The sequence below is a fragment of the Mauremys reevesii genome, linkage group 1 (assembly GCF_016161935.1).
Source record: "Mauremys reevesii isolate NIE-2019 linkage group 1, ASM1616193v1, whole genome shotgun sequence".
In the NCBI taxonomy this organism is placed as follows: domain Eukaryota; kingdom Metazoa; phylum Chordata; order Testudines; family Geoemydidae; genus Mauremys; species Mauremys reevesii.
Genome location: NC_052623.1, coordinates 205069916 through 205092191, shown reverse-complemented (window position 1 = coordinate 205092191; position 22276 = coordinate 205069916). Strand labels below are relative to the sequence as shown.

Genomic DNA, 22276 nt, shown 5'->3' with positions numbered 1-22276 from the left:
CAATTTTTGGATGCTTAGATTTGTGATACCTTGGGTTTGAACTGGGCACACGCAGCTCTTACTAACATCAGTTAGTGTTCAGCACGTCTTTGGTACAGCACACAAAACATGAGGCACCTCAAACCTGTGGCCATGCCTGATAGATGGGCCCCAGGCACTCTCGAGCATCCTCATCCTCCCTTTTCTTCCGGCTAGTTTAGCAGACCCACCCATACCCTGGCAGACTTCCTTGGAGGAGTCCACCAGAGACCATGTCACTCGGATTTGCTTAGCTTTTTTTCAGATGCCTGTGAAGGCCTGGACTGCTGCAGTTATGTCCCTCACAGTCAGGATTTAACAGTTTAAATAGGTGCAGTTTCTCCTGAATTTAGTGCTAGCAAATGGGTTAGAAATGCAGCTCTCAGGACTAAAGTCCACAGGGATGAAACTTTACCATAACACCAGTTTTCTTTTGAATCAGACCTTGCCCCCTGCCGATTTCAGCCAGTTAGCTGAAATAATCTCACACAGAGCAGCCAGAGCCCAGGATCTTTCTGATAAGGCTACTAGCAGGTTGTACAGGACACCTGTAAAACACTGAGTGGATGTTAAGGTTTTCCAAATTTAAGCTTTATCCCATCAAACACTTCCTGCCAAGGGGGAGAGGTGTAGGAGATTGTGGCATGAGAAAATAGATTCAGCCTCAGCTGGTGACTGTTTTTTTTTGAGTTTGCTTCCTGCTTTAAAGCTTGAATTGATGCAAAATTTAATGGTAGAAACCTTTGTCCTTGAGATTATGAGGAAACACTTGGGGAAGTTCAATCCTTTTCCCTCTGAGACTAGGAGTGATGGGACCAGGTAATATCAGATGTGATGATGGTGTCGTGCTATGGCTACATACTCACTGGGAAGTGGGTCGACTCCCCCCCCCCCCCAACAGCTACTAGATGGTGGTAGCTTTCACTGGCTGGATTTGAATAGAAATGCCAGTCTCTGTAACCCAGTACAGTTGGCTGGAAGCATTCAGTTCATCTCCACTGTAACATAGTATAAATTAACCAAGACCACTCTATAGATAATTTTTATTTGAACTCATAACTACACCCCTCTGCAAACACTGGCCATGTTACAAAGTGGCCACTCAACACAATCCTTTTAATAAAGCTCACACCTACAGCATTTCACATTTATTTAGGGTTCCTCCTGTCATGTAGGAAAAACCCATCCAAGTTAGAAACAATTCTTCTTTTAGACCCTGTATTTTTCATTTTACTACATTTTACTATTAAAACCATTTCCCTAATTATGTAAATTCTTGAAGTCAGATTCCTGATTTCAGGAAGGATCTCACCTTGTCCCTTGCAGGGTTTTCACTTGACAGACATCCTTGCGGTGGAAGAAAGTCCTAGGGAGCAGATGCCTCCATTGAAAACATAGTAGAGATATGGAAAATACATCCATAATCTCTCTTTCACTCACACACACACACACTGCTCTAATGAGGCAATATGCATTTATACAGAGAAGGAGGTCATAAAGCATGTGATTATTAAGACAGCAGGCAGAATTCATTTGTCTAGAGAAGAAACTTTACAGCACATGATTTTTTTAAGACACTTGAAAGCAGTCTATTTTGAAGGGAAAAGCACCATTACTGCATGGAGTCTGAAATATAATTGGAATCTCTGGCATTTCTTGGGCAGCAGTGACTTGAGTCATTTGGGTAAAGGTGAGAGACAGGAAATGATCTTTAAAAAAAGTCACTCGTCTACCAGAGCACGAATGCAAAATTGACAAGAGGCAGTTACGGCAGAGTGCCAAATTATCACTCAGACCATCAGGGGCGACTCTAGACATTTTGCCACCCCAAGCAGGAGTGGACCCTTGGCAGGCAAGCCGCCGAAGGCACCCTGCCTGCCGCCCTCCCAGCGCCGGCAGAGCACCCTCCGTGGCTTGCCGTCCCAGGTACATGCTTGGAGTGCTGGTGCCTGGAGCCGCCCCTGCATACCATGCATCTAACTGTGCAACAGCCTTCACTAAATTCACCAAAGAGCACCCTGGTATCTGTACAATTCTAGTAGTATTAGGACAGTCCTACCCCTTTAAAATTCTTCCTGGTCTGTAAAGTGAATCCCACTGAATAGCACTGGAAGTCTCTAAGCAGGATGCTACCAGAGCAGGATACATCTTTTTACATTTCAAAATGTTGAGGCAGAAAACCAGGAAAAACAATTTAAAAAATTGCTAGCATCCCCACTCTTTTACCAGCTCTAGCCACTTCTCCTCTGCAGCTCCAGAGAGCCTTTAAAGGGCCAGAATGGTAATGATTTCTTCACTGTTATGTGTATGCCTAACAATTTACAGACAAGTAAGTGGCTGCTCCCTGCCCCAAGGAGCTTACATTTAAGCATCTGTTGGACCCAGCTGGGTGCCCACCCTGCAGCTCATCTGTCAAATGCAGCGTGCTCCCCTATCTATCATATTACTCACATGACCACCCCTCACCAGCCTGCCTTGCTTTATTGCACAAACTGCATCTCTGTCCCTTTTTCACAGCCCCAAGACACTCTCTTCATGTCCACTAGTGTGGTGGATTTTAACATTTTGCTGCAAGTTTGCCCACCCTTAGTTCAGTGAGACAAGGTTAAAGCAAAGAATGAGAGGGAATCCACACTCACTAGAAATGAAAAAGGGGGGCATTGCCCTTCTTGGACTTTCTGCTGCACTGTGGGTACTCAAAGAAAACTCCAAACCCCAAACCAGAGTAAATCTGAAGCTCATGCTGTTCTGTCCTTTTCATGGTAATACTTCCCGCTATTAGTATTTATATTACTATAGTGCCTAGGACCCCCAGTCATAGACCAGAACCCCATTGTGCTAGGCACTGTACAAACACAGAGCAAAAAGTGAACGTTGTGCTTTCCCTCTCCACAGACGTTCATGAGGTAATCCTCTCTGAGGAAGACTAGGACTGTAAACAAGAAGGTGGCCATTTAAGACAGTGCATTTGCCACCGGAGTGCATTCTATGGCCACTTAGAACTTCCCATGCAGTAGGATTAGAATTCAGATCCTCCTGCTGCAAAAACACAAGTCTCTAACCACTTAAAGCTCTGGTTGGGCCCGACCTGCAGTTGAGCAGCTCCAATTCCACCCATGAGATGGCACTGGTGTGTGTACACACACACACACACACACACACACACACACAGAGTTTTATTCCCACTTCACAGAGGGGTTAACTGAAGCATGGAGAGGCTAGGTGACTTGCCCAAGGTCCTGGTTCCTAGTTCTGGGCTCTACACCTCTGGTGGCTTTTTTCTGCCCAGAAGGCAACATTATCTCAACCTTTCCAAGTTCCCAACAGGACAAGTTTGTGAGAGATCACTGCATGACGCAGAACCCCACCACCTAGGCTCCCACAGCCCCTCTAAATGTATTTCTGCTACAGACACATCTGCAGTTAAGTAGCATTGAGCAAGCTCTTGACATGAGCATAACTCCAGTCCCAAGAGAAGTCAGATCATCAAGCTCGTCCACTGGCATGATTATTGTGATCCCTGTGACTGCTTTCTCACCGAAATGGGGATAATAAAGGGCCAGAGGTCTCCACATCTCTTGATTTTCTTCTTTCCTTTCCTCTGACTGGAGCCTGAGGTTTCTCCCTTTTAAAGTGATCACAAAGAGGGGACTGCACAACTCAGCAGCTCTTTCCATGTCATGGGCTCCAAGCACAGCCTTTCCTAAGGCTCATTAATTATGCTCTGGGGCACAGAAGTTGCATATACCACTTCAGCAAGCAACAGAACAGTGCAAAGAGGGGCATATCAACGTGAACTTGGGCATTGTCTCATGAGTGGGTACAGTGATGGTGAAAGATGCCAGACCAGCAGACTGGGGGCTGAATGTAGAGAGAGAGATGGGGAGGGCAAGCTTGCCCTGCTGCTATCTCTCCTCCCCCGCCCCACACACACCCTTTGGTAATACGCTTTATCAAGCCTGCCCTAAAGAGATGACCTCTAAGCAAGGAGAGGAGAGTTCAAGTCTCCAATCAGTCCTTGGTCTGTCTGCCACCAAGGGGGCTACTCCCTGACTGTTGTGTTTGTGGAGTGGACACACAATAATTAGAGTGAGATTCCTCCCAGCTCTGCCTGTGCATCTCAGTCCGGATCTACAATACTCCAGCGCTCTCTGACCGAGCCCAGGGCTTATCTAGCCAGGCATATCAAATTACAGTGGTGTTTACAACCAGGGCTCGGGATACGATCTGCCAAATGACATCACTTGTGATTTCAGCTAAAAGTGGAGCCCACGTATGTGCGGTTGAGAGGCAGGTGCACTCAGTCCTCACGGGCCTCTAGCAACCCCACTGTAACCCCCACCAACAGTTTCATTTGCAAGATGCAGTGGGGGAGGTAATATTTTTCATTGGATCAACTTCTGTTGGTGAAAGACATGGGTTTTTTGAGTTTACAGAGCTCTTCTTCAGGTCACATGAGCTTGAAAGCTTGTCTCTCTCACCAAAGAGATGATCCAATACAAGATATTACCTAACTCACCTTGTCTCTAATATCCTGACTATACAACACTGGAACCATTCAGCAGTCTTCTGTGAGGCCCAACAAACCCTCCCCTCATCCCCAGGCCTCTGAGTTGAATCTTGCCTTTCCAGTTCCTTTGAGAAACATGTCTACTAGGGGTAGAGCACATTCTCAGTGATTGTGGGAAAGGGGATCTGGGCAGCTGTACTTCAGCTGTGAGCCAGCTCCCAGGAGTACTATTATTTCTCTCTCATCACAGGGAGGGGGAATCACAAGCCAGTAGCAGCCTCAGACAAGGGTCTATTTACGTCCCACCTGGGCCACTGCCCCAGAATGAGTAACAGCTACTGGGGAACTTACAGCTTTCTTACTTGGAAAATGTTTACCAGCTGTGTGGTGCTAGCAATTGCTAATGGAACAAAAATATTTTAAGGGAGTCAAGCCCTTGGATCAACTCAGAGAAGCAAAGGAAAGAAATCACTGGCACATAGAGGAGGGACCAGTCCTCCCCTCTCACACAGATGGAATAACCCCGGGGGGGGGGGGGGCAGCGCTAAGCAAGGACAGGACCTCAAACAGCCCTATGGATGTACTGCTCACAAAGGCACTTAAGAGAAGCACTAACAGCTGATGCAGCTTTATGACTGGGATGGAATGAAAGATTGAAAAATATGCCCACAAGACAGAAGAGAGGTCTTAGTTGGTTCTTGAAGCCACCATGAGACAAAGCCCCTTTGAAATATCTTCCTCTTGGTCCATTATGATTGCCATCCTGTCTCTTGGAATGGCTTGCTCTTGGTACACATACTTCGCCTCATCAGCACAAGGCATCACATCATTTGCGAAATGCCGCATGTGGGTAAGAGAGGGGAGTCTGTCCTGACCCCTGCAGTGTCCAGCTGAGGCCTGAAGCCTGGCATTTGATTACCTTGGCTCTGAAATCCAGACGTTGAGTACCCACATTCTCAAAGTCTTGTGCTTGGTGAAATCATCTTGGTGAATTATGCATAATTTCTCTGTGTGGAGGCAGGTGGGGGAGGAGTGTGATTTTGTCTCTCCAGGTTGGTGCATATGGCTTAATTCATTCTGCACCCTACTTTTGACCTCTGGTGTACGAGAGCTCTCTCTACTTTAATGCCTTTTAAGACACCGATGATGAGATGGGCCCAGCCTCCAAGTCAGTAGGGAATGGCAGTGGGATCCCTGTGGAAGGAGCCATTCACTGCCACAGAACATCACTGCGATCAGTGGGAAAAGGGGTTCACACAATGTCTTCAGCAGAGCGCTGAGGAGTGGGTGACCCCAGGGTCAAGAACTGGCCCCAGTTGTACAGGAAGCCCCGGTTATACTTGCCCGTGTCTACCACAATCCCGCCCAGCAGCCTGCGCCCGGTGTCCTCCCGCAGAGCCAGCCGAGCTTCCCTCTCAGTCACGTTGTAGCTGATGTTCAATAGCTGGATGAGAAGGATGTAGCCCATCCCGGCCGTGACAATGGCACAGTACCACACACACGTGAATGACAGAGCAGAGCTGGCAGTGGGGAAAGAGATGGGAAGGAAGCCATTTAATGTAGGCACGGCTGCTTTAATCTGTAGCTTCAGAGCTTGAGAGAGAGATTTCCCCTGGTAACAGATCTCCCTTCTGTCCTTTTCCACATCCGCTACAACAGCCCCTTTCATCAGATGATCCCAAAGGGTTTTACAGACATTAAAGCCCCACAACATCCCTAATAATGATGCTTAGCACTTACACAGCCATATGCATTTCCAATAATAATAATACCCAGCTTTTCACCAGTAGAATGCCATGTGTTTTAAAAAAGTCAGTATCATCCTCCTTTTACAGGTGAGGAAAATGAGGCCCAGATTGGGGACTAATAAACATCATAATAAAACTAAGCTCTTATCTAGTGCTTTTCATCAGTAGATCTCAAAGTGCTTTACACAGGAGGGCAGTATCAATGTCCCCATTGTACAGGTGGGGAAACTGAGGTCACCACCAGAGCCAGGATTTGAACCCAGGCCTCCTGAGTCTCAGTCCAGTGTTCTAACCTCTAGGTCAGTACTGTATAAACATTAATGTTTTTGTCACTGTGCCTGGGAGAGAGGCGATCACTAAGACCTTTTAATAGCTGGACAAACTCATGCACAGAAATGTGAAGTGACACGCTCAGAGTCACACCAGCAAATCTTTTGTGACGCTGGATAAAGGACCCAGGAGGCCTGACTCACATTCTTCTGCCCTAACCACTAGATCACACTGTTTACAATCAAACTAAGGGGAGCTCAGCTTATAGTCACAGGAGATAGCAGCTGCAGTCGGGGACCCACCAGCCCTCATTCCCTGTCTGTTCACTGATCTGACCACTCAAATGCTCTAGACACTAACAGCCTCCACTCTCCCATACCAGTTGCATGGGAGTAGAAGGGGGTGAGCTTTCAGGGCAGCTTATAAAAAGTGCTAGACTACAAAGGCCAACCTCTGCATGGCGGCAACCACTTGATGTCCTGACACGTAACTTGGACTGGTTAGGTCTCTGCAGTCTCCATTGCCCTCCCACCTCCTTTCCTACAACTCAACCTCTTTCCTTCCCTACATCACTGCCACTTCCCAGCTACACCCCACCCAATAACCCCCCCCCCCCCAAACTCTTGGACCTGGCATTTCATCTCCCAACCTGCCTGACCACTTTCTTGTATACTGAATTCCTTCTCCCCACCCCGATCTTGTCTATTTAGACCAGGGGTGAGCAAACTTTCTTGCCCAAGGGCCACATCTGGGTGGGGAAATTGCATGCAGGGCCATGAATGAAGGGCTGGGGCAGGGGTCTATGAGGGAGTGTGGGGTGTGAGAGTGGGTGCGGTGTGCAGGAAGGCGCTCAAGGCAACGAGTTGGGGTGCAGGAGAGGTGTGAGGTGTACAAGGGGGTTCAGGGCAGAGGGCTGGGGCACAGGAGGAGTGCAGCAGGGGGCTCAGGGCAGGGGTGCAGGAGGGGTTTGGGCTCCGGCCCAGCTTACCTTGAGCAGCTCCAGGGTGGCAGCAGCGCGAGCAGGGCTAAGGCAGACTCCCTGCCTGCACTGGCCCCGCACCGCTCCCGGAAGCGGCCGGCACCATATCCCTGCGGCCTCAGGGGTTGGGGGGTGGGGGCAGAGAGCTCCATGCACTACTCTCACCTGTGGGTACCTCCGGCCAATGGGTGCTGTGGGGGGCAGTGCCTGCAGGCAAAGGCAGCGCATGGAGCCCTCTGTCCCCCACTCTCCCAGGGGCTGCAGGGACGTGGTGCCAGCCGCTTCTGGGGGTGGTGTGGGGCCAGGGCAGGCAGGGAGCCTGCCTTAGCCCCGCGGTGCCACGGGGGTGGCAATTCCACGGGCTGGATTCGGCCCATAAGCCATACTTTGCCCACCCCTGATTTAGCCTGTAACCTCTTCAAAGCAATAGCTGTCAGCTGCTGTGTAAGCCGTACAGGATCTAGTCCAAAGGGGAGCCCATCCCAATGAGGGTTTCTAGGTGCTACTGGATAAATAAATAAATAAATACTGGAACTATAGGACAACACAGAGGCAGCTGGATGGAAGGAGGGTCTGTGGAACTGGTGAAGTGGTGGTGGGATGCAGCCAGGCAACATGAGGGCTCCTGAGCACCGGAGAGGCAGCGGAAGGGAGCAGGTGAGGGTTTTTGGAGGGAGCTAAAGAGTAAGAGGGGAAGTCTGAGGACTCAGACAGCAGGGATTGGTGGAGGGAGTCAAATGAAGAAGCAACAGTTTGGAAGACTCATACACTGAGGATGAGGTGAAAGGACAGAGGAGGAGGGACAAGCACTGAGGGGTAGGATGGTCTTGTGTTTAAGGCACAGGACTGGGACTTAGGAGAACTAGGTTCCAGTCCTGGCTCTGCCACTGACTGGGACCTTAAGAAACTAACTCTGTACCTCAGCATCCCTTGCTGTAGAATAGGGACAGCACTTCTCAGTCCCCCAGGAGTTGTGAAAATAAATTCATTGTTTGTCAGGCACGACGCAGGCCACAGGAGATGGACTGGGGCCTCTGGAACTGGAAGCAAGTAACAGGTGGGAACTGAGCTACATGATCTGACCTCTGAGGAAGGACCCATGTCCCCACCCCTTGCCCTGTCCCTGAGAAGATTTCTCACCTGTAGTCTGCATAGGTCCCTGGGCAGTAGAACAGCGCTATGAACATATTTTGGCCCCTACAGATGGTGTCCAGGGTCAGTGTAATTCCATAAACGGAGGTGAGCAGGAAGAGTGACAGCGCAAGGATAAAGGCTCGGTGGTTCCGCTCCCCTACGCAGCTGTTAATCCTCCAAAGGAAAGAACATTTTATAAAACCTTTTTCTTTACTTAAAAAAAAAAAAAAAAGAAGAAGCATCTCTCCCTTGACTGGCAGAGAATTTGGCTCCAAGGTGTGTCTGTATAATACGCTTATCAGAGTGCACAAAAATCCACTCAAGGGCACAGGCTAGTAGTTTAGGTCAATAATGAAGGAAATGTAAAAACAGCATATTCAGACGCTGCCAGTATTAATATAGATCTGGGAGAGCCTCCCACATCCTGTCGATTGTCTGCTGGAAGGCTCTTAGTCTTTCCTAAAAGCCTAAGAAAGGTGATGTCTCCTTGTCTGATATGGCTGCACACCACCATCCCTGGGATCTTGGGCTGCATTTACAATGGCAATTTTAGGGAGACTCCCCCTGCTGCTGTAGCACCAGTGCAGCTCCAGTGGTGGAAGCAATTGCAGGAGTGCTAGCATATCGCAACATTTATACCTGCTTAGAGCATGTTTAAACGTCACAGGGGTAAAAAGCTGAGCCCTTTCTTACATCACTAGCACTCCCCTCAGTGGAACTGTACTGATTCTAGAATCACAGTGGGAAATTTCCCTAAAACTGTCATTGCAGACAGACTAGGGGCCCAGAGACCAAAAACTGGTCTTGACAAATAGCTCTAGTTATCAGGTCACCCTCCTTAGGACAAATGACAGCTCTCTGTACCAAGAGGAAAGGCACCAAATCCAAGTGGCAGCCCTATATGACTGGTAGCATCTGGATCAAAGAGCAACAACTTCTTTAACCTTAAACAACAACCTCAGAAGTCTGTGGCACCTACCAGACACAGTGATGGTCCAGTCTCCTTACACATATGCCACACAACCGGCAATGTCCAGCCCGAGGTGGCCTAATCAGCTGACATTTGGTGCACCAGTCCTCCTTTGCTCTGTCTAGTCCCTCGGGCAACATTCTGGAATAGCCCTTGGCATCATCGTTCTTAGCATGACAGCTGGCAATGCCAGACACAGCCGCTCCGTGAAGCCCATTGGAGCTCCCCAGGACTTTCCTGTTTGGCAAGGCATTGCTGCCTTGGCATGGTGATTTGTCATTGCTCATTTGGCTGGCAAGGTAGCCAGGGTCTCTCTTGGCTTGAGAGAGGGCCACAAGCATGAGAATTAGCCCACAGGTGAGAATAACCACCTGAGTGTACCCCACATGGCCTCGCGGAACCACTTCCCGGAGGAACACATAATACATGTACCCCAGAGAGAACAGCCCCAGGCTCAAAAAGAAGAGAGTCCGTCCCTTCCTCCTGTGTGTGAGGTAGTAGTACCACAGCACCACCACAGGAAGGGATGTCAGGATAACAAGTGCCAACAGGAAGTGCAGAGCTGCTACGTGGAGGAAGACTGGCAGCAGGACGAGTGGCGGGAGCAGGGTGATATTGATCTTTATGGCCCCCTTAAGCCAAGGGATGCGGAAGCGATCCAAGATGGTGTCTGCAATTCTCTCTAAAGTCCCTGGGGGCAAAGATCTGCATGTCAGCCACCTGTTAGGGAAAAACACAGATTTTGCTCTCATACATGAGACACTTCTGTGCTGTCTGCTCCCCTCTTCATTCACTCTCTCCTTACAATCTATCAGAACCCACAAAATTCAATCACTTCACATCAATCACATTGACTCTCACTCCCATTTCTTTACCTCTTCCTGGTCTATGCCCACGTGATATAGTCTGTAATCTTTCTGGGACAGGAGCTGTGCCTTTTTAAAGACATCTCTAAAGACCCATGCAAGGTTATTCTATTAATAATAATAGGCCTTTTTGCTCTCTAACTTCTGTGATTCCATCTACCCACTTCAACAAAATCTAGCCCTGATTCAGAAACCAGCTGAATAGCAGCTGTGAAACTGACAAGAATCAGGTCTGGGTGTCCACAGCGCTCTGGCTCTGGGGCAGTCTACGCTGTGGGGCTTACCCTGATGCTGCAGACCCTGGAAGTCCTGGGTCTCTAGCAGCCCTGCATGCGAGCTGGCAGGAAACCAGGCAGGCAGCAACCCTGCCTGTGGTTCAGTGAAAGTTCTTTGAACCCAGTATGTTTCCACAAAACATTTTGGGTTTGACAAATGAGAATTTTCTGATGAAATCCTGTTTTGCTGCAAAATTCCCAGCTAGCTCTATTGCCCCAGCCTTTATCCTAACTGGGCAGAAGGCTTTTGACATTCCCAAAATGGCCAGGCACTTGTCAACTGGCACAGGCAACCACTCCTACCTGACAGGGAGATGTTTAAAAGTGCCAAGTGGAGCAGCTATGTGTAGACTGGGTTTCCAAAGCTGAGCCTGACCACACAGTGCCCCATTCTAAAGAAGCTTGCTAAAGGGGGGGGAGACATTCAAGATACCATGGTCACGAGCGTGGTATGAGCCCCGCTATGGGAAGGCAGATTAAAGGCCCGGCTCTTTACCTTTCACAGCCCTCATCGAGGTCCTCGCAGTCACAGCAACAGGCCACTAGATGGTTCTTTTCCCCGCTCCGGTCAATGTACTCGCAGCAGCAGAGCGGCTCCTCCATCTCAGCCCCTTCGACCTGCTTCCTCCTTTTCCCGCGTTTCCTGCTGCTGATTCCTCAGGCAACCGTGGCTCCCGCTTGCTCCGGCCGGCATGAGACGGAGACTCCAGCGGGGGTGCAGCGGGGAAGGGCCCAGGGACCCGGCTAGCCCAGCGCTGCCTGCCGGGCTCCGGCCGAAGTTAGGACACACAAGCAAGACGTGAGCTGAAAAGGGGCTTCGGGGGCAACTCGTCTGCTCCCCGGCTTAGCCCCGGGGCCCCGCAGCTCGGGCTCGGGCCAGCCCGCCGGGGGGAGAACGTGGGGTCCCAGCTGCTCGGCCCCGCGCGCCCACCAGCGCGGCCCCGCCCCGCGCGCCCGCCATTCGCCCCGCCCTCGGGAGAGCAGCTGTGATTGGCTACGCCCCCTGCAGGCTCTCACCCGCCTCACTCACCTCACGTGAGCAGGGCGCGCGGCCGCCCCTCCCGGCAGCCAGCCGCGCCCGCTGGCCCCTACCGCTTCCCCACAGCCTCGCCTCCCATGCCTACGTCAGCCGGGACGGCCCAATGCCGACACGGGCGGGGCGGGGCCGGGCCAGCCATGACGTCACGGCAGAGGCCCGCCTGCTAAAGGGCGAGGAGGGTGGCGACAGGTGGGGGGCGCCGCCTGGCACAGAACGCTGTGCAGACGCTACGTCACAGAGCCGGCCGCGCGCGCTCCCTGCCCGTACCCAGACAACGCCGCGCGCGCCGCTGTAGCTTGGCCCGGCCCGGCCAGGCTGGGGCGCTCCGCTCCTGCCCAGCGAGCCCGGGTCGGGCGGGAGGAGCCGCGAGCTCCTCTGCGAGCCAGCGCCGCTGCAGCCGCCCCCTCCCCCAGGCCCTGAGGACCCGCCCTAGACGTTGCATCGGTTTAACTAAGCGGGGTACGTTCCCGCGGTGCAACGCCAGGCCCGCTTGCTCCGGTTTAGCGTCGCTGTGTCCTCGCCCCGCTAGTGACTTTTGAAAGGCGCAAAGGGAAGGAGCTGCCCGACAAAACAGCAACTGATAAGCAAGACGGAGCACGTCCCCGCCGGTACCGTCTTGCCAGGGCAGCTTGCAACATCAAAAGTGTTCACCAGAAGTGTGTAGACAAAGGCTAGCAGAGAATCTGGCTCACCGGCAGCTGCAACAGGAGGAGCAACTACAACTCTCCTTCCTGCTCAGTACCCAGTCCTGGGAAGTTCTTGGTTCCATTAGACGTTCATAGTGACAGCATAGTGGGGGTGGGAAAAGCCTATGACCCCAACCTCAAACCAAAGTAGTTCAATCAGTAGTAGACAAGCACTAGTCTTGCATCCTAACCGCTAAAAACTAGTTGCCTTTACCCACATGCTTACACAAGGAAAGGCAGGCTGGCCCCCTGCCAACACATAAGGAGTAGCAAATAATGCCCTATAATTGTCTCCTGCCAGTAGATACAGAGCAAAGCACTGAACTCACACTTTCATTCCCACATGGTGCTATATGTCTGCAGCACCATCTACACTACAACTGCATCGGGGAGCGGGTAACAACTGTGGTCCTTTGGTTGGAACAGCTCTAGTTTGCAACACAGATAAGACCATAACTGTATTAGACTGCTTAGAAAATACTCAGCATCCCATCTATACTGGAAAATGGGTCAGGGACAATTATAACCAGGTCCCTGACACAGTTCATAGTTGTAGTGTAAACAGGATACTGTTTTTTACAGGATATAGTCCTGTTTTAAAGGAACTCCAAAATATAATATACACTGGTCAGTAAATGGGTTTGTAGCACAGTGACACCCTGCATACATTGATCAGGGAATTCATGGCCCTTCCTTCACTACAAAACAGCCATCTTTCACATACTTGTAACCCAGCCACGTTATAATATTGTTTCTTCCTGCTTATGTGAACATAAAACCAAACCCATGACACAGTCACATCAGGAAACCATCTTTGAGGGTTAAAATAAATATTTAATGTGTTGTTTTGCTGTCCACAAAGACATGAAAACCATAACACAGCTGGGGTACAAGCATGTTTTTCAAGCATGATTAAACATGTCAGTTTCTGTAGTGTAGAGTTGGCAATGTAGCAGCAGCCATGGTTAACCCTGGTTTAGGTTTTTTAGGAAGTTGCTAACAGCTTTCCCAACCAAGATAAGGGCCTCTTCAATTTTTGTTTCTAATCTAGTCCTTTCCCAATGTGTACTATGTCAGACCATTTGGAAAGGCTAGAGATAGCAGAGACAAGATAGCTTCCTCACTGCTGGGCATCACACCAATGACTGAAGGAACAATTTTTTCTGGAGTGCTGAAATTTCATTAGGCAAGCTGAACAGATGTGCTGGGGTAGGGTGGGAGGAATTACCACAGCCCATCAGTGTGCAGAACAATTTAATAGGAGATTAAACATGGAGCTCTTTCACTGTGAAACAAAAAATACAGTCTTAAAAAAAATAAATATGGGTATTTCAAACTGCTGACTTGTTTTACAGAGTATGTGTATCTATGAAAGAGCATATGAATACCCTTGCTATGTGAAACCACTACCTGCTGTTATTTCTTCACAGAACATCCCCCGTCCTGCCCCTGCTGTAGGTTAGTGCCAATGATTCTTCAAATCAATATAAAAGAGTTCAGATTTCATTAGATACAATCATTGCTGTGCTGAGATGGCTCTTCTCTGTAATTTGCACATCACAGTTACAGAGTACAGTACAATGTTCTCGCTCATTTACACCTCTGGCTTGTTCATAAGAAAACCACATGTATGGAGGTGGTGGGGAGAGATTCTCAGAGTTACAGGACCTCAGAACCTGCCCTGTTTTATCCAGAGGTCTTTATTAGCTGCACCAGCAGCTACTGAGCAAAAAATAGTAAAAAGTCCTGAGACAACAGAATATCAAACCCCCCACCCCCAAACAGACATGCAGCATCTTCATTCTCATGACATCTTGAGTTGTGGGTGTTGGTAATGTTAACTCTCAGTCTCATCACTCTTGCTCTTGTTCAGGTGATCAAAGCTTCTCTGAAGCATAGAAAGGGAGCTCTTCAGCTGTGGAGATACAACCCCCAGTCCCCCAAAAGAATATAAATTACACTGCTGCAAGGATAAGATGTAAATGTTTTATTTTTACATTCAGAATAATTCCCTCCCACCCTTTCGTATTAACAGTAGTTTGCACTAAATCATTTATATTACAGCTGCTAGGCAAGTATAGACTGTCATTTCTACGTAGTTACAGAGCTGTCCTAAAGTTCTGTTACCCTGTTAGACTATGCTGCAGTAGCACTGGCTACATTGCAAGAAAGAAACCATCACATTGTCATTTTTAACATAGTTGCTGCACATGGCAAATACTGAAAGGAACACCACAAGAAGATGTGCCCTGTAATAGAGGCATGCCGCCTTCAGTGTGGTTTGAGGCACAAGGGTGAAGGCAGAAAACTGCCAGCATGCAGAAAGGGCACAATATTATAGCAATTTAAAGTGTACCATGACTTGCACAAGAAAAAAAGTGGAGGGTGATTTATTTTTTTTAAGATAGGAAATGTGGTTAAATTCTCACTCAATATATTTTAATATTTAATTTTTTATGTTCTTTAAAAATACCATTTTAACTATTTGGACTTTACTACTGTCAGTATGGTAGGAAGTTGGGAAAGAGGAGAGTCAGAGTCAGAAAGATAAGGAAAAAAAATATGAGGAATCTGCTTCTACTTTCTGAGATTTCCATCACTCATTGATAGAGATACTTTTGTAACTGTGCGAGAAGTGGTTAATATCAGATCAGCAACAATTTATGGGCAGGGTATACTTGTGAACAAGGAAGACCAAAAACTACCATTGTCTCGTGATTTTCCTTGGGAGCATGGGGCAAGGTTGATTAAGCAGCTGACAGGCAGGAGTAACTTGGAGCTCCTCCACAGTTTCTCTACCCAAACAAACTCTTCTATCCCATTTCTATGATTTATAAATAATTAAGTTTAAAAGGTTAATAGGCTAAAAAGTAAAAAAATAAAATAAAATCAGTCAATTTTGCAATCTTTCATTTGCTAAGCCATGGCTTCTCAATCCAGCGGTCTGCACCCTCCTTGTTTTTATGGCTAGATGGAAGTGGGGCAGGTCCCCAAACTTTTTCCTGTTATAATATAGGGTCATGGTATGGAAAAGTTTGAAAACCACAGTGTTAAGCAACTGGAGGAGCCTGGAAAGGAGGAAAGACTAAAGGAATCCCACAAAATATCTGCTCTCCCTCAAACACCCTCTAACAGATATTTAAAAAATGTGGAGTTTTTAATATAAATATTGAAATGGAGACAGAGCCCAATATCTGCACACTGATGCCACTGCAGGTGAAGCCAGCTCATCTTCACCTGTTGCCATCTTACGTACACATAGAACAAGAGGGATGACCAAGTAAAAGCCTGTGGCATCCTGCACAAAAAAAATCCTCAGACAAATTGAGCAATTGCCCAGTGCTCTCAAAAATAAGAGAATGGAGACATACAAAAGCAATTCTATCTTAACTTTCCTGGGTTTGCAAATGCGCCAAAGCCACCTCATAACCAACATCAAAAGTATTTGATAGATGTAAAAGGATCAGCATGAACACTTGATCTTTGTCCATTGCAAAGGGGAGATCATAGAATCATAGAAATGTAAGACTGGAAGGGACCTTGAGAGGTCATCAAGTCTATCCCCCTGCTCTGAGGTAGGACCAGCTAAACCTAGACCATCACTGACAGGTATTTGTCCAACCTGTTCTTAAAACCTCCAATTATGCGGATTCCATAACCTCCCTTGGAAGCCTAATATAGAGCTTAACTACCCTTTATAGTTTGAAAGCTTGCCCCAATATCTAACCAAAATTTCCCTTGCTGCATTACTTCTTGCTCAACCTTCAGTGGATATGGAGAACAATTGATTCCTGTCCTCTGTATAACAGCCCATAGCATATTTGAAGACTGTTATAAGGTCCCCCCTTTGGGTTTCTTTTTTCAAGATTAAAACAAAACAAAACAAAAAAACTAAGCATATTTAACCTTTCCTAGTAGATCACGTGTTCTAAACTTTTTTTATCATTTTTGTTGCTCTCCTCTAGACTCTTTCCAATTTGTCCACATCTTTCTTAAAGTGTGGCACCCAGAATTGGACACAGTACTCCAGCTGAGGCCTCACCAGTGCTGAGTAGAGCAGGACAATTACCTCCTGTGTCTTACACACAACTCTGTTTCTACACCTCAGAATTATAGTACCCTTTTTCACAACTGTATCTGAGGTCCTGTCCACACTGTGGCTTGTAACAGTGTTTGAAACCATTCCCAAACAAGCTCACAACCAACGGCCTCGTTTTGATAATCTACCAGCAAGACCAATGCAGTCTCTGTACTATATTCAAGCTTAAAATGAAACTGACAACAGTCAAGGAAGTCTGTGGTCTCCAGATAACACCAGACCTGCCTCACCACAACTTTCACCAAAACAAGGGAGCAAAGTTAGAAACACAGATGTCATTGATATCAAGAGGGGGGTTCTTAAGTGTCGGCCTAAATCACCAGTTTGTAAGATGCTGGTGCCCTTCCTGCCTGATGGTCTCCCACCAACGAGTGGACCAAATATTCTTCCACTAGGATTTGCAGTTCAAAGGCCCCAGGGCATCCTAGAACTTCACTGCAGGGCCGCCCAGAGGGGGGGGACAAGTGGGGCAATTTGCCCCAGGCCCTGGGTTCCACAGGGGCCCCATGAGCCCTGGCCCGGCGGCGGTCTTTGGCGGCAGGGGGCCCTTCAGTGCTGCTGAAGACACGGAGTGACTGAACGGCCCCCCAGCGCCGAAATGCCACCGAAGACCTGGACCGCTGCCGGGTGAGTACAAGCGCTGCAACTACCCCGCTTTGCCCCAGGCCCCCTGAATCCTCTGGGTGGCCCTGCTTCACTGAGCAAAACAGGCTGAGTTTCAGCCTGAGAAGACTTCTTGTTTGTCTCCATTCCTGCATTGATTGCTCTCGGAAAGGCAGCCAATACAACCTGAATCCAATTATCTTGAGGTAGGCAGATGACCCCTCAGAACATGAAATTTTCCACTGTGTATGCAAGTCCACTCTTCTTACAAACACCTTTCATTTCGAAACAACTTGAAATCCAGTGGCTGTATGATGCTTCCTGCCAAGACTTTATCGCTAGGCCATACTAGGATAGAAGCAAATTCAAATCTACCTGCCTACGTTCCCTTTTTAAGCATTTTAGTATGATATGCCTCAAGCTCCTGGACTCCCGGAGTTATCTATGCTGGCAGATATGATTTCTGCCTTAGCACAGGGTGATCCAAGGGAGCAGAACTATACATTATGGGAGGAAAAAAATTGTAAGGAAAATTTAGACAATGAAAATTTGCCATTTGTTAGATCTACCAGGCTGTGGAACAGTCTCCTAAGAATAGTGTTGAAGCCCGGTCATAGGAAGCTGAACTAAGCAAACCAGTGGGGCACGTTCTCTAGGAAAGAATCCAGCACTGGCAGGAGGAGGGACTAAATTATTTAATAGGTGTGATCTGCTTCTAATTTTTATGGTTCTTCAAAGTGCAATGAATATATCAAATCAATTTTTTTCCCCTGTTTCTTCTTCTGGTTGGCCAGTGCTCAGGAAACAGGCAATTTGTATAGAAAGACAAATGAAGCCCGGCAAAAGAAAAGGGGAAAGGTCTGAAAACATTGCCACTTTCTTTACACACTCTGCTGTAGCTTTATTCTTCCCGAAGACAGGCGGCCACAGACGGGCTCATTTATTTCACAGAGCAAGACACTTTTTAAAGAGGATTTTAAAACTTTTGAAAAATGACCTCTATGTTTTGTTTCCTCACTGCTACCTCAGAAGCAAGAAAAGCGTGTGTGGGGAGGAAGCCTACCTGTTCAAGCATTGCAATAGAGTCTTGCAGCACTCCCTTCACCTGCTGAACCTGTTCCTTGTCATGCTGAGGGATATCCTCTCTGGACACCATGTCAGGGGCTAAGCTGAAAAGGGAACATGATGAGAAAAATCAATACCATGGAATAAGTATCTGTACATCCATACCCAGCAAGCACTGATCTCTACCTGCACTCATTAGCACTTTCCAAGCCAGGACCACATTAAGACTGTGTACAGTTACATTTGAAACTATGTTACCACTTTCTTAGAGATGTTGCCTTAGTGCATTTGTATACACCGGACACTAAGAGGGAACATGCATGTAATTAAACTGAATTCCTCAGGCTTCTAAACAGGAGTAAATTCCTCCTTCTGAAGGAAAGTTGAAGTGATCCAGTTCTTCTGCCAATCTTATATTGCAAAGGTCTGTCCTAACACAAAATTAGAAGGATTGTCATTCTCTGTCCCTGCTAAAGATTAGGTTAGAGTTTGAAACTGTCTGTCAATGCTACGTCCAACAGAGGTGAAGCAAGACAGGTGTTAAGGTCTGCATTAAAAAAAAATGAAAGAGGGGTAGCCAAAGGCATCATAAAGTCATGAACATACCGGCCCTCCCAATAAAATCCTTTAAATACAGATACCAGTTCCCAAATTGTCTCCTCCAAGTCAGATACACAAACCTGGTTCTTGAGAATATCACATCCGTTTGCAAACATTGTAATGCATTTAATTGGATAACATGTGAACAGTGTTTGAAGATGTAAAGCACAGCAGAACTGCTAAGTGTTCAATTACATCACACTCCAAAACTGGTCACTTCATCCTTTTAAAATGTGAGCAGGACATGAACCTTGAGACATTTGTACCTTGCAGGGATCAGCAGAAAGGAGGAGGCTGTAATTCTGTGTAGATCTCCATGAGACAAGATGGAGAAATACGGCAGAGTAGACTGTGCAGAAAGGGGCAGGCTAATCCTAAGATGTCTTGGAGAGGGAGAAAGCCAGTGGTGCAATGTGAAGCCATTTGCTGGACAGCAGTGTCAACTGTAAAATGGCTACAGGTCACAAAAGTATTTAAAGATTTGCCTCCTGAAATTTGCTGGTTATGAGTCCAGTCCAAGTTATCAGGTTCTTATATCTGGATGAAGACGAGGAAGAATTCAGTCAGAAATTCACTCACTTTAAAGACTTCTCATCCTGAAGGTGGACCCGGTAAAATGACTGAGCTGCACGCTCTATCTTTGATAGTTTAAGGAAGAGAGTCACATTCAGCAAAACCAAGAGCAGCAAACTGTATAAAGAAAATCAGACTGGTTTAATCATTGCTATCATTTTGCTTCTGCAGCATTACTAGGGCCATGATGGCCAGAATGAAAAATGTTCTATCCTCTCTGAACAAACCCTCAGGAAAGGACCTGAGAAAGCAACAGGCGGGAATTTAAGGTAACAAGAGCATCTGAGTGGGATCTATTAGGCTACGAAATAGTCTTTCAAAGGAAGTGGTGGAAGTCTCATCCTTTGACATTTTTTAAGCTAGACTGGATGAACACTAGAAAATGTAGTGCATGAACAATCAGGAACTAGCAGCAGCAGCAGCAGACTAGTTCAACCACTCAGCTTTTTCATTCTACCTACCATGCAGTAATTGAGCTCCTCCCCTGGAGTCTTCCTCCCATTCCCCTGGATGCTGGGATGCAGCCAGGGTGACCACCCTAATCACTTGCCCCTAAAGCCAGCCCTGATTAGGATTCCACTGTGCTAGTGCCATGTAAACACAAAGAAAGAGAGAGTCAGGGCCGCCCGGGGTGGGGTGGGGAGGCAATTTGCCCCAGGCCCGGAGCCCCAGCCCAGCAGCGGTTCGGCTCTTCGGCGGCATTTCGGCGGCAGGGGGCCCTTCAGTGCTGCCAAAGATGCAGAGTGACTGAAAGGCCCCTCCGCCATCGAAATGCCACCAAAGACCCGGAGTGAGTACAGCCGGGTGAGTACAAGCACTGCAGCTCCCCTGCTTTGCCCCAGGTGCCCTGAATCCTCTGGGCGGCCCTAGAGAGAGTCCCCTTACAATCTAAGAATGATGAGCAACAAAGGATTTTACTCTGAAGACCACTAAAGACAACTCCACTAGTGGCCCACATACCACAGGCTTGAGAAGCACTGGACTGCATGAATAGTCTTTTCCTGCTTCCATATAGGTGTAGATAAGATTAGCTCTCAGACATCAGTCAAATAGTGGTTTAACATCAGTGAGTACTTACAAGATGCTCATTACCACAATGATGGCTGTGGTCTTCCTTGCAACATCCCTTTTCCTTCCTGTTGGGCATGGAAAAGATCAGGTTAGAAATGCTCAACATTAATTCTCCTAAATAGGAGTCTACAATGCACAGCAAGTGGTGGATTGGATGGCAGCCCTAATGGACAGACACACCAGCTGTGTGCAGTTTGGGATGCCCATTTATGCACATAACAGAAACTATTTCTCTATCCATCCCAATGGAGGAATCAGCTGGAGAATCAAGTTTATATGTCCATCTCTTCTGCCAATGCAAAGCAGTGCTGTGAAGTATGTTCCTGAGTTAGGCCTGTTCTACACTTAGAACTTAGATTGACCTAGCTATGTTGCTCAGGGGTGTGAAAAATTCATGCCCCTCGGAAACATAGTTAAACTATACTAAACCTTGGTGCAGACACTGCTAGGTCGGCACAAGAATTTTTCCATCGACCTAGCTACTGCCTCTTGAGTGGGTGGATTACTAGAACAACAGAAAACCCCCTCCTATAACTGTAGCAAGGGTCTACTCTACAGCAGCACAGCTGCAGCTCTGCTGTGTAGACATAGCCTTAGACACAGCAGCTCCCAGTGGGTACTCACTTCCACATGCCTACCTGATCACATTGCCAATGCTGCATACCAGTAACCATTCCAGTTTCTTTTCTTGTCTATCGCACCAAAAATCAACCTGGTTTCAGTAATTATCATCCTACAGAAAACACTTTAAATGCAACTGAGTGCAAAACCACTCCCTGTTGGACACCTTCGGGAATCTGATATTGGCATAGGGCAGGACGAAGTGTACATTTCCTCTCAAACTGAAAGAATGTCACCCACCACCACCGATTGGTTAACCTAGAATTGTGTAAGTTATCTGATCTCCTACAATAGTTCCTAACACTGAGATTTCCTGGCCTGGCAAAGGGACATACATTAAGGCTGCAACATGCACAGAGACAAAAGCACTCGTCTGGAAAGCTAGAGCAGTGGTGGCAGATTAGGAATGTGGGAATTAACACAGTTACATATGCTACTAACCCAAGTTTACTCTGGTATTCTCAAGGGCTTTTTTCCTGGTTTGAAGTCTGTGTTCTCAGTTCAGTGGTTACAATTTAAGTTGTTTCATATAAGTCAGAGTTCTCTGGCACTCATTAGTGCACAAATGTTCCTCTTCTCTTTCAAAGTAGTTACTGTACGCCATGACTGATTACAAGTCAATCTGTCACGTCTAGTGGCAGAAGGGGCAACAGTGCTAGATCAGCTTTGGTGCCCCAGAAACGACTGAAGCAGCCAGGAGATTGAAAAAGACGTCAGTTTAATTAAAAATACAAAACAACAAGAAGATTTAGGAAGATGAGTCCAGGGCACAACTGTAAAATTGTAACAGTTTCAAGGACTGCATTCAGTTACCTGTGTAGTTAAAGTCCAAAAATTAAATGCTTTGGGATTTTGTGCAAGTTCTTAAAATCAGGTTGCATTGCTTTTCCTGTGCAAGCTTTGTGCTGGGTTTATAGTTACTTTGGAGCAGAATAGATTATAGATTGCACTTGAGTTCAGCAGATGTTTGTCACTGCAAAGAGGATCAGACATGCTCCAGATCCTGTATATCCAAGCTTTAGTAATATAAAATAAACATTAACTATTAATCCAGCTGTCTTTACCTAACTGGGTCTAACAAATACACATAGTGGCATCACATTTGTTCTGTCTTACTAATCAAACACCCTCTCCAACACACATGTTTGG

General features: G+C 47.4%; 2 protein-coding genes across 8 annotated transcripts in view; both read right to left on the bottom strand.

The window, feature by feature from the left end:
• Window positions 1-1254: 1254 nt before the first annotated feature.
• Window positions 1255-11766, bottom strand: ZDHHC23 (zinc finger DHHC-type palmitoyltransferase 23). Its single transcript, XM_039527811.1, is given in 5 exon segments — window positions 1255-6048; window positions 8666-8833; window positions 9639-10349; window positions 11267-11397; window positions 11399-11766. Coding segments are annotated over 5 exon segments (1344 nt in total). The 5' UTR covers window positions 11465-11766; the 3' UTR covers window positions 1255-5780.
• Window positions 11767-12548: 782 nt separating this feature from the next.
• GRAMD1C (GRAM domain containing 1C) overlaps window positions 12549-22276 on the bottom strand; it is a 91447-nt gene continuing 81719 nt past the window's right edge. For 2 of the 7 annotated variants that reach the window (XM_039527751.1, XM_039527800.1), the window contains 4 exons: window positions 20514-20571; window positions 19442-19552; window positions 18261-18366; window positions 12553-14410 (listed from right to left, as the gene is read on the bottom strand). In XM_039527751.1, coding sequence (XP_039383685.1) covers window positions 14333-14410; window positions 18261-18366; window positions 19442-19552; window positions 20514-20571 — 353 coding nt within the window. In that variant the 3' untranslated portion in view covers window positions 12553-14332. Of the gene's footprint in view, window positions 14411-18260; window positions 18367-19441; window positions 19553-20513; window positions 20572-22276 lie in introns of all 7 variants that reach the window. The other 5 variants (XM_039527755.1, XM_039527763.1, XM_039527782.1 and 2 more) reach the window with 4 other exon arrangements.